Consider the following 17139-nt stretch of genomic DNA (forward strand, 5'->3'; position numbering starts at 1 on the left):
ACAGGCAGTTAGCACACATGCTAGCACAAGGGTTTTAATGCCTTGAGATTCTCAGTTTGAGGTAGGGTTTGGATTCCACACTCCTACAAAGACAAAATGAAGGACATGAGCACCTCTTGAATTTTCAGAAGGTTGTTGGCCTATCTGTCACAGAATGAATGGCTCCTTGAAGAAGGAACGGGGGCCAGTGCACCTCTGACTGGTGACAGCTGACTCCTGATTGGGCTTAAAAGAGGGCACCTGGGTCCTAAAGGGGAGGAGATTGGGTGAGTTGGAGATCTGGAGGGTCAGCCTGACAGCTGCCTAGGAGAAGCAAGGAAAAGGGCAAGTAAGAGTTGTCTGGGAGAGACAGGGATGCTGCAAAGCTCTTCAGGTCCTCCCTGGGGATAGGGAGGAATTGGCACAGAGACTAGTGGAGGGGCTACCTTGCTGATGTTCTTGAGCCAATGCTGGGAGGCAGAAAAGGACTGAGAGACAGGAGACCAATGGAGGGGGCAGGCTGCTGACCTTCCTGAGCTGGAGAGTCAGTGCCGAATGGCTGAAGAGGGCTGACTTGGACTCCCTTTTGGGTAGAGGAGTCATGAGACATCACTCTCAGGTGGATGGGCTCAAGAATGGGGCCCTGGAACAAGGACAGAAAGGACCTGTGAACTGTATGCTGGTGGACTCACAGGTGGGTGACCTGGAAGTGATGTTGCTGGAGAGGGGTACAGAAAATTGCTGTACCATTATATGTTTCAGTGTGGGACTTGGGAGACCGATTTTACTACGAGGGTTCTATGGCTTATTGTATGTGACCATGAACGTATTATGTCCAGAGGTGGGACGTTGAATTGAACAGTGAGAGAGATAGTGCTCTCTTTATGGCTGGACCTACAGGAAGCTGAGACAGGCTCACTTGTGCCAGTGTCTGCTTCAGGAGAGTACCACAGCCAAAGATTGCCTTATAACACCACCCTTAAGGATTTGTGGAAGAACTGTGTACAGCAGTTCAGTTTTTTCATTCAGCAGACTACTTTGTAAGAAAGAGATCCTCTTTTCCCACAACCTACCACCATGGGATCTCAAAGTGTTTTATTCTGCAGAATGACCAGTAGGAAGAGTTTTGTAGACCACAGATGATCACAGATCAGATGTGCATAATGTAAATGCAGATTATTAATATAAAATGCGTGGTATTTGTACATACTATATAATGGAATTTGTCCAGTCACGTAAACAAAGCGAGTTTAGAGCAAGAGAGTGCCTTGTGGTACTTCTCCTTGGTTAAGGGTTATCTTACAAAGAGTTCCTACTTTGGGAACCCAGGACTCCATTTTTTTTCTCAGAGAAAGGCCATTGATTCCTTACAACATTTATTACTTGTTTATATTTAGAGGTGTCCATGGTAGCTCTGTCTGTAGTTACTGAAGAGCCTGCCCTCTGAGATGTTTAGAGGGTAACCAGTATCTGCTTTTACTGATGATTGGCCTCAGGCAGAGCTTGTGACACAGAGTGATTGCTTACTACTCTTACAGTAAATCTCAGGCTCCGTGGAGAAATTGATTCTGAATCACTCTTCCCAGACTGCGACTGGTAAGGAGATGTTTCTCAAAGAAGGAACAAACATTCCAAAGACACAGAATTACTCAACTTTGGAAATTCTTGAACAGATTCCCCTGGAAACCACAGTTCTGGATCCAGACCCTAAGTTCCACCATTGCAGTAATTTCCGGAAAAAACCCTGTATATTTCCCTATCTACACATTATTATATTAACCTTTCATAGGGGATATCTCCGCTTCATATGCCACAGACATTACTGGTATGCTGCTTCATCTTTTAGCCATCTGCCTCTCTCAGGGGGTTTTCCAAAACACTAATTCATGTTTTCCTCAGGCAGAAAAGGGTTCATGTACACCCGTTCTAAGATGACCTGATTATCAGACCACCCTTCCTGGAAAAGGCTCAGAAAACAGCCATTGTACAGCTCAGATTCTGTTCTGGAGAAACATGGATTTGCCAGCATCATCAGAAGCCTAATAATAATAAAAATACCTGTCTCTTATGTAGTGCTTTTCATCTGTAGCTTCCAAAGTGCTTTCTAAAGGAGGCACGTATCATTTTCTCTATTTTATTCTATGCATTTTTATACCATGCTCATCACCGAAGTATCTGAGTGCCTTCCAGTAGTGCATTAAGTAATGTGAATACTCATGTTGTGTTTTTGTTCTCTCATCCTCTCCCCAGAGTGAGAAGCATGTTCTGTGGAGTTTATTTTGGTACTTTTTATATTAGAGCAGGCCAGGTCAAAAACTTACCTTGCACTTAGAGCAGAAAGTGGTAATGTTGTTTTAGAAATGGGGAAACAAAGGTGAAGTGACTTGCTGAAGGTCACTTGGTAGACTGGTGGCAAAATCAGCAATAGAACCCAGATCTCCTGAGTCTCAGTCAGTGCCCTGTCCACTGCGCCACTATTACTTCTGGGCATCAGCATAGATAATAACCTACACAGAAATTTATTTCTATCCGAGAACAGGATTCAGAAGCCAGTGGCTGCAAGATACAATGTAATATGTTCTCCATTCATATCAGGGCTCTGGTGACTAAGATCAGAACAATTGCCTCTTGCACCAACATACTGCTCTGAGGGAGGTTCCACATGTGTCCTATCTGCAAGCTTTTTCTTTTCTCTTCAGAAGTTTATTATCTTCTCCCTACTCCTGTTGCCAATGGGTACTTGGAGAGCCACAGCATGACAGAATCAGAGTGTTAGTGGAGAAAATTTATGCCAGCTCCAAGAGCAGGGAAACACCTTCCGGAAACATTTGTATCTGAGGTTTATCCAGTTTTATCCAACATAGTATCTGTTAGCTGAAGGTCAGAACAATCATATATGTTCTGAGATCTATAACTTCAGTTGTAATTGACCAGGAAGTGCTGACAGTGTCTTGTGACACTTCAGCAGTGGCTTTTATCAACAAGGAAGGAGGTACCAAATCCTCAACTGTCCTATCAGCATCTAATCGTCTATGTTCCTGGATGATGCAGAAGAGAGACTATATATGTATTCCAATTTCTCAAGTGCTACACATAAAGAGGAAATAAACATCACAGCTACTGGTTAAGCAAGAAAAGGATAGATCCATGAGAGTGGAGTCTACAGCCAACGGTCTTTAAGTGGAGAGCTGGCTGGGTTGCCTTCTCATCAATGGATATATTTGCATCTAGGACCCAGTGAAGGTACCCTAGTCTTATTCCATAGCTATGATCATGCTCTTTCTCCCATGGACAAAAGCATGACTGTCTTCTTGATCACAGCGTTCTCTGGCACAATTTTAAAAGGTGAGTTTGGTTTTAGTATCCACTTTTCCTGGTTCTAATATCCAATTCAAGTGGCAGCCACCACTTAATTATGCCTCCTCTACAAGAATCTGCTCTCAAGGACCAAAATTCTGCACACAGGCTCAGAGAAATTAAATCTATCTACATTATATGTGAGAGGTACCAATAAAAATAGGATATTCAGATGTGATTATAACACACTTTTAGCCTTGAGGAAATATTCCATAAATGGCATCTTTAAGAGCTTGGCCAGTTGTTAAGGAATCGTGCTAAGTTATCAACAGGGAGGGTTCCAGTTAAGGCAAGAGCAAAGCATACTTTTTTGTTTTGGGGGGTTCTTACAGAAAAGTCTTAATATGGGCTTAAAGCCTCAAACTCTAAAATCCAAATGATAACTATTTCACTAGAGAAATATTTCTTTCACTTTTTCACTAGAGAAAGCAAGCAGGTGTAGGATTGTCTTCTCATCCAGACCTAAGCTTTCTTAAAGGTACCTCGCTTGTCAACTCTGCTCCAATGAGGATAACTCCCTCTTGAGATTTAAATCATGCACTAAAAGGCCTGACTAGACATTTTTGATTGCTTGTCAGGAGTGCCCTTAAAAGTTATTTTAAATTTGTCATCCTGGTTGAAATCACATCAACAAGAAGCTTTTTTTTTGGGAGGGGTGGGTGTGGGGGTGTTAAGGTCTTATATATAGCAGTGCTGCACCTCTTATGAGGGCAAGGTTTTGTTAAGAATTAACATTGCCTTTATTCCAAAAATAAACCCAGTTAGAAGAAATTATTATTTTATACTCTTTATTGCCTTGTGTAAACCACTTTAAAAAATCTGGCATATTCTTGATGACAAGAAAGTGCTAAAAATCAACATTGAATGCAGTACCCAATTCAGAAAATCTCTATTCTCTGTTGGTCTATAGCACTAATCATAAATAATAAGAAGGAGCAAAGGGGGTGGGGAGCCAAACACTGTCAGGGCTTTAATTATTAGATGGCTAAATTGGTGCATTTCAGAAGCTTTCTAATGTAGAAGCCATCTTTCCCCTTGAATGTTTCTGCTAATTAATTCATAGTATGGAAGCCACCTGGCCTGAAGGATCATATGCAGCATCCAAAGAGAGATGTAGGGTGTCTACCTCCTTATGTTTTTACATCTTCATTAGTTTTTACTCTTTAACCCTTATCCACATTTGTGAGGTATATATTTTGCAGTATCTCATGAACTAGTGGCCCTCCAACTGTGATGTTTTAGGACATGGTCACCAAGTCACATGTACACAATTCAGGGAAAAAATTAATTTGGCATGGGAAAAAACATTTTTTCTATATAAAAAAAGTATGTGGGGTACAAATGTACCCCAAATGTGTTACACTGTTCCCCTGTACTTTTAATAGTTCTGTGTACACGTTTGCTGCTCGTGAGAGTTGTGATGCTGGCAGACCAGATGCCAGCCAGCTCATGCCAAAGGCCCTAGGCCTCATTGAACACTGACAAAAATGCACAGTTGGAAGCCAATCTGGCTCACCTGTGTTAGCATTGTTGTGTATATAAGAATATGTTTAGTGTTTAGACTTGATGAAATGTTTGTAGGATGCTGCATGTATTGATCTCATTTAAAGTTATATTGACTGTTTGCATTGTAAACCTCTGTAACTATGTAACTCACCAAAAAGAAAGAAGCATTAATTAATTTAAAGTGCTGGTCCTGCACACAAGGAGGCCCATTAAAACCAAATGAGCCATTGTGAAACATCAAAGGACAAAGACTTTGTTGAGTGCTCCCCCCACACTCCTGAAGAGAAGATAGGAGCAAACACTCGTCCCATCAGTTTGAATTCTGGGGAAGGGAATAAAAATCCCTGACCAGAAAGAACTGTATCACTCTGCTGCCTGGAATTTGCAGAGGGCAGTATTTCTTAAGCAATAGGAAGGGATCCCTAACCTGCTTGGCTTGGGTTAGTTCTAGAGGACATAGAAAGCTTGTATATTGCAACCGTTTCTATATCTTTTGGAACCTAAGACTGTGACTCATTTATGTGTATGTTACCCGCTTTAACTTTAGAAAAAACTCTTATTTCTTTTTCTTAGTTAATAAATCTTTAGTTAGTTTATTATAGGATTGGCCACAATTGCCGTCTTTGGTGTGAGGGTCTAAGGTGCGATTGACCTGGGGTAAGTGACTGACTGATCCTTTGGGACTGGGAGTCACTTGAATATTGTTGGAATTTTTGGCTTAGAGGATCATCTAAACCAAAGACAAGTTTGCCTAGGTGTCAAGATACCAAAGTACCCAAGGGGACTCAATTGTTGGGCTGCCATAGTGCTTGAGGAGTTCATATTTGTTGTTTGATTGGTGAAATCTAATCATAGAACTCAACTAAGTTGGGGTTTGAGCCCTGCTTCTTGACAGTCTGCCCTGAGGTTGGCACTCCCACTCGTGAGCTACTGCAGACAGGTTGACAAAAGTATCATGTCTTGTAACAGTTAGCATATGCTAATTGATAATGCATTGCAGTGAGAGTGGTTGCTGCATACAGTCACCCTAAGGTAGAAGGTACTCCAGGGAAGTTGGTCCCTTCAAATCCAGACTTGTTTGGTATCCTCAACACAGAGTGGACTGATGTTGGCTCTCTCCACCTAACACTCTTGAGAAGATTTTTGGTCTAGATAGTGTGTTCCAAACACTGCAGACTCAGGAGACTCTTATGGGGATTTTCTGTGTTGCACAGTTAAAGATGGTGAACAAACGGGCACAATAATTTGCTTCTGACCTTATAAAAATGATTTGCAACTCTGAAAGTGAGTCATCGTGTGATGATAGTGTATTAGATGATAATGACTTTCTGCCAAGTCATATTCAGAGTTGTTCTGAGAAGGAAGACCATGTTTTCATTGATTGTTCATCAAGTTCGTCTTCAGACAATGAGGAACTTATGTTCAGCCCTGGTATAAGACTGGAAAAAATGTAGTTGGGGATAACTTCTTCACCGTATTCAGCTTGCTGAAGATCTGATCAATGAAAATTTGACCTACGTTGGAACAATCTGATGAAACAAGCCAGGTATACCCAGTGAGATGCACCCACATCTCAGCAGAGAAAAATTGTCATCAGTGTTTGGGTTTGCTAGGCCAATAACCCTGGTTTCTCTTATATTCCAAAGAAGGGCAAGTCAATAGTAATGTTATCAATGATGCATCATGACAAGGTTGTAGAAGGAGACAAAAAGAAACACTACATAATTCTCTACTACAGTGATTCTAAAAGTGGTATCGATAAAATGGACTATCTAGCAAGAATGTGCTCCTGAAGGTGCAAAATAAATAGGCTGCCAGTGGTTCTTTTCTTCAATGTGCTTGATGTTGCTGGCATTGCAAGTTTTGTCATTTGGGCCAGCAACAATCCCGCTTGGCATAACACTCAACCAAGAAAAAGAAGGCGCCTGTTCCTTGTCAATTTAGGAGAATGACTTGTAGATGCATATATAAAGAGAAGAATCCTTGCTACCCATCATCTCACCATTCCCATCAAAACAGCAGTCTTGTCTTTTGGCTAACAGAAAAATAGACGCTTCTGGAGCATCTTGTAAACTTGGCAGTGTACAATGCCACATTTGCCAAAGGTCAGCTGACTGGAAGAGCCACAAGCAGTGTGGAGAATGCAGTGAATTTGTATGCTCTGAGCATTGTATGTGCTCCATATTGATGCTAAATTACTAAACCTGCTAATTCTTTCAATTTGCTAGTTAAATTAAGTTTTTTCACCTAAAACATTAAAGAATTTTTCTTTGTTTCAGAATGCATTTTGGGAAATAAGTCCCCCACAAAACAATAAGCTACAGTAAGTGTAGCTTTTTTCATGACACTGGATAAAGGTTAAATTTGCAATCTTCATCAGTCCCTGCTACTGGAGTAAGGCTTCTGCATACTATGCTCACTCAGTAGTTGATAGATGTTTCCTTTTTATTAAATCATATATATTGCCTCATTCATCCCTTATTTCCCTCCCTGGTGAGACACTACTATTGGGCATCCCAATGTAATGGATCCGTGGACTTTCCTGCAAAGAAAAATAGGAAAATTTATCTGAACTTTTCTTTCTTCTAGTGGGAAAGTCCTCATATCCAGCCCACCTGGCATATAAGGATTATAGTTCTGAGGGACCCTTAAACCATCACACTCCTCCATGTTTTCCATGGGTATAATTTTATATACAACTTCTCTGGTAGTTGGGGTGAAATTTGAAGTTGCTTTGCTGTAGGAAGTGTTTATAGGAAATTCTTTTTCTATTAATAAGTGAATTAATGTTTAAAGAAGTAAGTTCTACAAAGCAGCTTTGGAAGTGTCTGTTGGCAAAGGCGGGCCACTCCCAGCCTGCCATGATTGACAGGTCTCATTTCTGACTCCAGGAAGCTGCAAGCAGGAGTAAGACCAATTATAGCGGATCTGCAGTCTTTACCACTAGACAAAAGGAAAATTTCAGGTAAGTTCAGATAAATGTTCCTACATTCTTCCGCAGGACTGCCTTTTGCCATAATATGAAATTTGCCATAAAAAATTAAATTATGTAAATCTTTAATAGTGACCACAGCAGTGTTAAGGCATAATAACTTCTTAAGTTAATCAAATGTGTGGCAATCAATTATGCAGATCAGTTTTGATGTAATTGATTTTAAAAAGCATATACATGATTTAGATAATGGCATAGAGAGTACACATATAAAGTTTGTGGATGATACCAAGCTGGGAAGGGTTGAAAGTGCTTTGGAGGATAAGATTTTAATTCAAAATGATTTGAACAAACTGGAGAAATGGTCTGAAGTAAATAGAAGGAAATTCAATAAGGATAAATGCAAAGTACAGTAGAATTTCAGAGTTACGAACTGAACAGTCAACCACACACCTCATTAGGAACTAAAAGTACACAATCAGGCAGCAGCAGATATTAAAAGAAAAAAGGCAAATATGATGAAGTACTGTGTTAAATGTAAATTACTAAAATAATAAAGGGAAAGTTTAAAAACATTTGACAAGGTAAGAAATCTTTCTGTGCTTGTTTCATTTAAATTAAGATGGTTAAAAGCAGGATTTTTCTTCTGCATATTAAGTTTCTAAGCTGTATTAGGTCAATGTTCAGTTGTAAACTTTTGAAATAACAATCATAACGATTTGTTCAGAGTTACGAACAACCTCCATTCCTGAGGTGTTCATATCTCTGAGGGTACTCCACTTAGGAAGGAACAATCAATTGCACACCTACAAAATGGGAAATGACTTCCTAGAAAGGAATACTGTGGAAAGTCATCTGGAGGTTATGGTGGATCACAAGCTAAATGTGAGTCATTAGTGTAACACTGTTGCAAAAAAAGCAAACATTCTGGGATGTATTAGTAGGAGTGTTGTGTTGTAAGCAAGACACGAGAACTAATTCTTCCACTTTACTCCACCCTGTTAAGGCCTCAGCTGGAGTACTGTATCCAGTTCTGGGCACCACATTTCAGGAAAGATATGGACAATTGGAGAAAGTCCACAGGAGAGCAACAAAAATTATTAAAGATCTAGAAAACATGAACTATGAAGAAAAATTGGGTTTGTTTAATCTGGAGAAGAGAAGACTGAGGGGGAACATAACAATTTTCAAGTACATAAAAGGTTGTTACAAGGAGGAGGGAGAAAAATTGTTCTCCTTAACCTCTGAGGATAGGACAAGAAACAATGGGCTTAAATTGCAGCAAGGGTGGTTTAGGTTGGACATTAGGAAAAGCTTCCTAACTGTCAGGGTAGTTAAGCAGTGGAACAAATTGCCTAGGGAGGTTGTAGAATCTCCTTGGTTTTTAAGGTTTTTAAGAACAGGTTAGATAAACTGCTAGCAATGGTCTAGTTATTACGTAGTCCCGTCCTGAGTGCAAGGATTTGGACTAATGACTTATTGAGGTCCCTTCCAGTCCTACACTTCTGTGATTTTTATATGAGAAATAGGTTGGGGTTTTGTGTTAGATTGCTAGTTTGAAACTGAGGTATGTATTGCGTTTGGGTATCTGTTAAGGATAAATTTGGAAGTTTCACTGAGTGTTGGAGTGTGTTATCAACAGCATTGTAGGCAATGTGAAGGTGGAAAGGAATGCACTAGTCCTTTCCCCTTAATTTCTTATTTTCATACTATTTAGGTTTTGGGTGGATGGGGTGTGTCCTCATGCAGCCTTATCTGTCATTAAAGGTAGTTTTTGTTTGCTAATTGAAATAAGAATGCATTTTTCCTCTACTATTTAGTGTTTGGTTTTTGGCAAGCCCAGTGGTTTTGATTATCACATTCATCATTAACTGCACATTCAGAATGGGGGGAGAGAGTTTGTATGCAGGGGGAAGGTGAGTGGACACAATTCAGTGGCTGCAGGGATCGCAGTGAAAAGATGTTTGCTGTTTAAGACGGTGTGAAATTCCCCTTTGGAGCACACTGCAACTTTTCACACTTCTGTTTAAAAAAACTTTCCTTTGGCTATCACAAGGGTGATGGATCTTTTCAGTAAACACAGAGGCTGGCACTGGACATTACTGCATAACAATGCAAGAGAATTTTGTTATTTTTAAAGCTTGAGGTTGTAACTGTGTTGGTTTGGTAACCAAAATTCTGTTCTTGCACATAAGGCTGTACCATCCCTTTTTGCAATTTTAAAATTTGTATTCTAAGCTTAAGGCAAAGGACTGGGGTTCAGGAGATTTGTGTTCCTTTCCCAGCTCTGCCACAGGCTTCCTGGGTGTCTGGGCAAGTCATTTAGGCCTAACATTTCCAACAATGACCATTAAGACAGGTGCCACAGTTTTTAGATGGCAAAGTTGAGAGACCTATGGCCTGGTATTGAGGTTCAACCCAACCTCCCCAGCCCTGCCTCCAAAACCCCATGGCTCATTGCACCCCCAAAGAGGCTTTCACAGAGTTGGGTAATACAGGATGGACAATGCCATGATGTAGGATCTCTTCCTATGCTATGCATGCCCACCCAGATTTATCAGTTTTTAATCCCTTTTCCCCATGGAGCCACATGTTAGCAAAATTCCATGAAAATATGAATTAATATTTTGTGTAAAGTTGCTGAACCGTGACATTACATTACAGCCTGTATTTGGATGGTACAGGCAATTATTTAATGGTTGGAACTGAACACCTGTATCTCATTGAACAAATAGATAATATTGAAGGGGTTTCATTTCAATACATATTCACTATTGGGGTTGCATTTCATTACATAAATATTGAATGTGTAAAGAAATACAGTCCCAGTTGGGGTTTGAATGCAGAATCCTCTAAATGCAACGCAGACCCTTCATCCACAAGGCTACATAACCTTCCTATAGGAAAAGCTGGTAGTTCTGCTGTCAAACCAGCCAGAGGAAAGGGGAATGAGAATTTTGAGATGGAGAGGTTGAGGCCAAAATATTCAGATTTATTCTTAGTTATATAAATGGAAAATTATAAAGGCACAAACCTTAAGAGTGTCTGAAGTTTCTTTGTGATTAAAAATGGATATTTTGGAATTAGGATGATTGTGCAATCTGGGATGAGACCAATTGTTGGCCTGCCATCTGCTCATTTTGCCAAATGCTTTTTTTTTTTTTTTTTTTTTTTTTTTTTTTTTTGGCCAATAAAAAACAAACAAAAAACACCTCTGATAACAAAAAAAGAACAAAGTTAATTTTTAATGAAGAACTCTTTAATCACAAGTTAAGTTTGTATGAACTGTGCAAAAAAAGATATTAATGCTATTGGATGAGGTACAAATGTAAGTGCTGTTTTTAAAGAGGGATTGAACAGAGGTTCTCCGATGGCACTTCCAAAAAAGGGAGCCAATTTTGGTGGTGGCTTTTGTGATGCAGACACTTTTGCATGAATAACCGGACTGAGACCCACCAAACGGCCATTTGCTGATAACTTTTAGCCACTACTAAAATGGCCTGCATTTGAACTGATGCACAAGAAGTGGGGAGGTTCTACATCAGGAAAAATACTTATTCAGCCCAGGATCCAATGCTCAAAGTGAAGTCAGGTATCTTGTTACAGAACTTCTGTTCACAAAGTTGAATAACTCCATTCTGAGAAGTATAGCGTGAGTTGCGCATACCCAACTCTTAAATCAGATGGATGGTAAACCTGAGTCTTATGCAAAACATTTAATTATTAATTAAAAAAACTGTGCAGGTCCAAGTGATGAGCTGGAAAGTGATCTAAGTGGAACAGGCAGCGGGGAGTGGAATATAATTGCAGTTTGTTTTCATTAACTAAGGATGACCATGCATACTTGTCTCATTGTTCCACTTCATTTGGTCAATCGTATGCTTCTCTCTAATGTGTGAAATTACATGGGTTATTTTCCCACCTCCATGCTGTATCAGTCTTCTCTCTCCTATACATGTGTTGCATATTTTCAGATCATCTATTTTTTCTCTTGTTAATTTGCTTGCTTAAAATAATAACGTTGTCACTGCTAGAGGCAAGATATAGGAGTTGGTGAACAAGTGTGTATATCCCAAATATCCTCTCCTATGAATTTCATTGGAATCTGGACATCTGACTCCATTACTCTCCTTTGAAAGTCCTAGCATAAGGTGCTAGGTTCTGATTCTCCAGGGATGAGGTCTATACCCCTGCTAAGTACTCCTTACTCCTGCCTTATTCAAACAAATCTCCCATTGACTTCAGAGGGAGGGAGTACTGAAGAGGGTCTTTTGCAGCAGTTATTAAAGCTTACTTGTAAAGCAGTTCATGGTATGCCAATGGGTACTTCAGGAATAAAACTGTGGACTAGAACAATATGAAGACCTAAAGCAAAGCAGGAGAAAGGTATTAATGTAAGGCATTACTTTTCCTTCTCTCCTCTCTTAGGATCTTAGCTCATTTGCCATGCCATTTCTGGATGGAGATGTGGACAGCTCAGACAAAAATGCTTCTCAAAAGGTAGGACGTTTCAAAGGCTTCATTCTTACGGTAATTTCTTAGTGCTTGTGGTAGCATAAACATATTTTATTTTTCTTAGGTTTGCAGAGGGTGGGAGTCTTGGGGTCATAGAATCATAGAATATTAGAGTTGGAAGGGACCTCAGGAGGTCATCTAGTCCAACCCCCTGCTCAAAGCAGGACTAACCTCAGCTATCTCATCCCAGCCAGGGCTTTGTCAAGCCTCAGCTTAAAAACCTCTAAGGATGGAGATTCCACCACCTCCCTAGGTAACCTATTCCAGTGCTTCACCACCCTCCTAGTAAAAAACTTTTTCCTAATGTCCAACCTAGACCTCCCGCCCTGCAACTTGAGACCGTTGCTCCTTGTTCTGTCATCTGCCACCACCGAGAACAGCCTAGCCCCATCCTCCCTGGAAGCCCCTTTCAGGTAGTTAAAGGCTGCTATCAAATCCCCCTCACTCTTCTCTTTTGCAGACTAAACAAGCCCAGTTCCCTCAGCCTCTCCTCATAAGTCCTGTGCTCCAGCCCCCTAATAATTTTGGTTGCCCTCCGCTGCACTCTCTCCAACTTGTCCACATCCTTTTTGTAGTGGGGGGCCCAAAACTGGACACAATATTCTAAATGCGGCCTCACCAATGCCGAATAGAGGGGAATAATCACTTCCCGTGACCTGCTGGCAATGCCCCTCCTAATGCAGCCCAATATGCCATTAGCCTTCTTGACAACCAGGGCACACTGCTGACTCATATCCAGCTTTTTATCCACCATTACCCCCAGGTCCCTTTCTGCAGAGCTGCTGCCCAGTTCGTCGGTCCCCAGTCTATAGCTGTGCATGGGATTCTTCCTTCCTAAGTGGAGGACTCTGCACTTATCTTTGTTGAACCTCATTAGATTTCTTTTGGCCCAATCCTCCAGTTTGTTTAGGTCACTCTGTATCCTATCCCTACCTTGCAGGGTATCTACCACTCCCCCCAGCTTAGTGTCGTCTGCAAACTTGCTGAGGGTGCAATCTACCCCATCCTCCAGATCATTAATAAAGATGTTGAACAAAACCGGCCCCAGGACCGACCCCTGGGGCACTCCGCTTGTGACCGGTTGCCAGCTAGACATGGAGCCATTGATCACTACTCGTTGAGCCCGCTGATCTAGCCAGTTCTCTATCCATTTTATAGTCCATTCATCCAACCCATACTTCTTTAACTTGCCGATAAGAATACCGTGAGAGACCGTATCAAAAGCTTTGCTAAAGTCAAGATATATCACGTCCACCGCCTTCCCTACATCCACAGAGCCAGTCACCTCATCATAGAAAGCAATCAGGTTGGTCAGGCATGACTTTCCCTTGGTGAATCCGTGTTGACTGTTCCTGATCACCTTCCTCTCTTCCAAGTGCCTTAAAATGGATTCCTTAAGGACCTGCTCCATGATTTTTCCAGGGATTGAGGTGAGGCTGACCGGTCTGTAGTTCCCTGGATCCTCTTTCCTCCCTTTTTTGAAGATGGGCACTATATTTGCTTTTTTCCAGTCCTCAGGGACCTCCCCCTGTTGCCACGAGCTTTCAAAGATAATAGCCAATGGCTCTGAAATCACCTCAGCCAACTCCCTCAGCACCCTCGGGTGCATTGCATCCGGCCCCATGGACTTGTGTATGTCCAGTCTTTCTAAATAGTCTTTAACCCATTCCTTCAGCACTGCGGGATGTTCGCCTCCTTCCCATTCTGTGCCACCCAGTACGGCAGTCTGGGAGCTGATCTTGTCTGTGAAGACAGGGGCAAAAAAGGCATTGAGTACCTCAGCTTTCTCCACATCCTCCGTCACTAGGTCGCCTCCCTCATTCTCTAAGGGGCCCACACTTTCCCGAACCTTCCTCTTGTTGGCCACATGCCTGTAGAAACCCTTCTTGTTCCCCTTCACTTCCCTTGCTAACTGCAACTCCAATTGCGCTTTGGCCTTCCTGATTTCATTCCTGCACGTTCGAGCAGTGTTTATATACTCCTCCCTAGTCATCTGACCAAGCTTCCACTTCTTGTAAGCTTCTTTTTTGCGTTTAAGTTCGCCAAGGACATCTTTGTTAAGCCAAGCTGGACGCCTACCATATTTGCTATTCTTTCTGCACATCGGGATGGTTTGCTCTTGTGCCCTCAATAAGGTTTCTTTAAAATACAGCCAGCTCTCTTGGGTTCCTTTCCCCCTCATATTAGCCTCCCAAGGAATCCTGCCCATCAGTTCCCTGAGGGAGTCAAAGTCCGCTTTTCTGAAGTCCATGGTCCGTATCCTGCTGTTCTCCTTTCTTCCTTTCGTCAGGATCCTGAACTCGACCATCTCATGGTCACTGCTGCCTAGGTTGATTCTTCCCTGCTGTAACTCCCCACGCCCATGGAATTACACCAGGGATAAATTAGCCACTGCTGGATTGCCCTGTACCACTGTTGTACTGATGTGATACTTCCTTTGAAAAAAGAAAAATAGTCCTTTCTACACACCGTTGCTATAAATGCTGCAAAGTAAACTTAACTTCATGCAGTAACACTCCTCACTATATTACAACAGTTATCACTAGGAATATGGTTAGCTACTGTGATTCACAGAGAGGTTTTGCTGTGTGATGTTATACATTAAACAAGCAGATGTCTGTGGGTGTCAGATTGTTCCCTATGATCAGCTCCCTGACCTCTGGCCAGTGAGTCCTTTTAGCTCTTTCTTTATGGTCTTTCTTATCTGTTTATTCCCAGGATTGGCAAAATAAGTTGTAAAAATGTACCTGGAGCCAAGGATCTAGGAACTTTCTCTTTAATGGCTCACGCATTCTCCCTTAATCCTCTTGGAGGTATCTAACCAGAAGCTATTCCCTTGCCTTCCTGCTTGTGTAACAAGCCTACTGTTAAACTGAACATATTAATTCAGTAAACATCCCTTACAGCAGTCAGACAAACACCTAGAAAGATTGTATTCAAAACTTGTTAGAGTAGCTCCACATCCTTCACAATGGCACCGGTTGTGACTGGGGTCTCCTGGCTCCTAAAGTCCTGGCCTCACAGCTCCAATAGAGTTTGGAAGATGCTATCACTGGGTCTGATCTCCTTCCAAAATGGCTATTCTAGGAGTGCAGTAGGTCCGATGGGGAGGAGGTGGCCAGGCTGTCCAGTCTGGAGAATGAAGAGTACACCTCCCCAAAAAAGTGCTAACTCCACTTATATCTGCAAAACAGCCTGTTCTGACTCATGAGAATGCTTAAGCAAAGAATATAGACTCTATGGTAAAGTTAGACCTCTTACAGTCTGTTTATCCAAGTGTCTGTATTTTGTGGTTCAAGGCAGGGAAATGACAAATGTTGCCCCAGTGAAGTTAATATGCATCCAAAAGTGGCACTTAAATAAATTGGCTTTTGATAGCACTTTTTTCTCTATTACTTTGTACCTCCGAGTAAAGGATAATCATGTTAGAAGCTGCTGCAATCCATCAGTAGTTCAGCATCCTAATGTCACAGACCTAAGACTGTGATGCAGGAGCCAGAGATGGATAGGAGGGAACTCATGTAGACGCTGGAGGGAGAGGGGTAATGTACAAAGTCACTGAAATATATATATCATAGATTTGCATAAAGGAACAGTGTGACATCTTTGTGCTGAATTTTTATGATGATGAAAGGCTGTAAAAACTGCTTTCTCCATCTTCAGTCTCCTTTTTTCACCTGGTGATGGGAAAGCTATATGAGGGTCAGTCCTGAAAAAAACATATAACATTTTCTCTTGTGGCCTTACCCATTCCCAAGGCTGTATGGTGCCTCTTTGAAGTTCTCCTTTGACATTTTGGAGGTGCCTGAATTTTTTCTGCTAGTTTTGTGATGTCATGCTGATCAGTGATCTTGGGAAGAGCTGGAATTACGTTACCCAGCAGCCACCTCTTCTTTTTGCAAGTCCAGTAAAGATATTTTTTTAAACACTTGTGTCCAGTTCTGTTCTGCTGCCACTCAGCCTGTAGAACTGCCATTGACTTTAAATTCTATGCATGGAACAGCTGTAGGATGGGTCTTGAAGAGGCATGAAATTGCTTTTTTAAACTGTGTGATTTTTTTCAGTTGAAATCTAGGACCTTCAATGCTTTCTAATATTCCACTTCAAGATGTGTTCAATCCTGTGCTCCAAAATGGGATGAGAACAGCTGAATGTTCCCAATCTCTGATAGGGAATAGACCATATAATAACATCCATTACATGCATCTCGTCCTACTTATTACCTTGCACTTCATGAGCATAATGCATGAGATCTCTCCCATAAGTGAATTAGTCCTAGCATCAGTCAGTAGTATGTTATATAATTCTAAATAAAAGTATAAGTCAGCCTTTGCTAGGGATAAGCAAACAAACAGCTTGAATTACTGTACTATTGAACTTTCAGGTGAAGTGGTTCTCCCTTATCCCAGGTTGAAGTCACAGTCTGACCCATCTAATTTGGACATGCTAAAAAAGGTGACCCCTTCATATATAGAGTCTGCATTTCCCATGCCCCTAATCATTTTGGAGACCAGCACCAGCAGTAAATTAGAGGTGTCTTTCTTTTCATACTTAGCTCCTTTTACTGTCTAGACTGTGGAGTGAGTTAAAGGTGAATAGTCCACAAGATCTCACTATCATCTGCTTTTAAAGTTTTTCCTTAAATTTGTCTGTTGTTCTTAGTGAAAGTGTGCAAAGGCACTTTTAGAAAATGTATTTGTAAGGTTTTCCTGTGGTGCTCATCATTGTAATGTCTGAGCAGCTCACACTCATTAATGAATGTATCCTCCTAATATCCCTTTCAGACAGGGAAGTATTATCCTTATTGTACAAATAGTAAACTGAAGGACAGAAAATGCTTTGCCCAAGGT

General features: G+C 41.3%; 1 protein-coding gene across 10 annotated transcripts in view; it reads left to right on the forward strand.

The window, feature by feature from the left end:
- The window catches only part of PRKAG2 (protein kinase AMP-activated non-catalytic subunit gamma 2), a 426595-nt gene that overhangs the window by 132671 nt on the left and 276785 nt on the right, over positions 1 to 17139 (forward strand). For all 10 annotated transcript variants that reach the window (XR_010918707.1, XR_010918708.1, XM_067542741.1 and 7 more), the window contains one exon: positions 12203 to 12274. Coding sequence is in view for 8 of the 10 variants with exons in the window: in XM_067542741.1 (XP_067398842.1) it covers positions 12203 to 12274 (72 nt within the window). In the remaining 2 variants the exon portion in view is untranslated. The remainder of the gene's footprint in view (positions 1 to 12202; positions 12275 to 17139) is intronic.

The sequence above is a fragment of the Emydura macquarii genome, unplaced genomic scaffold, assembly GCF_026122565.2.
Source record: "Emydura macquarii macquarii isolate MOO-44397 ecotype Brisbane River unplaced genomic scaffold, CSIRO-AGI_Emac_v2 contig_719, whole genome shotgun sequence".
Taxonomy (NCBI): Eukaryota; Metazoa; Chordata; order Testudines; family Chelidae; genus Emydura; species Emydura macquarii.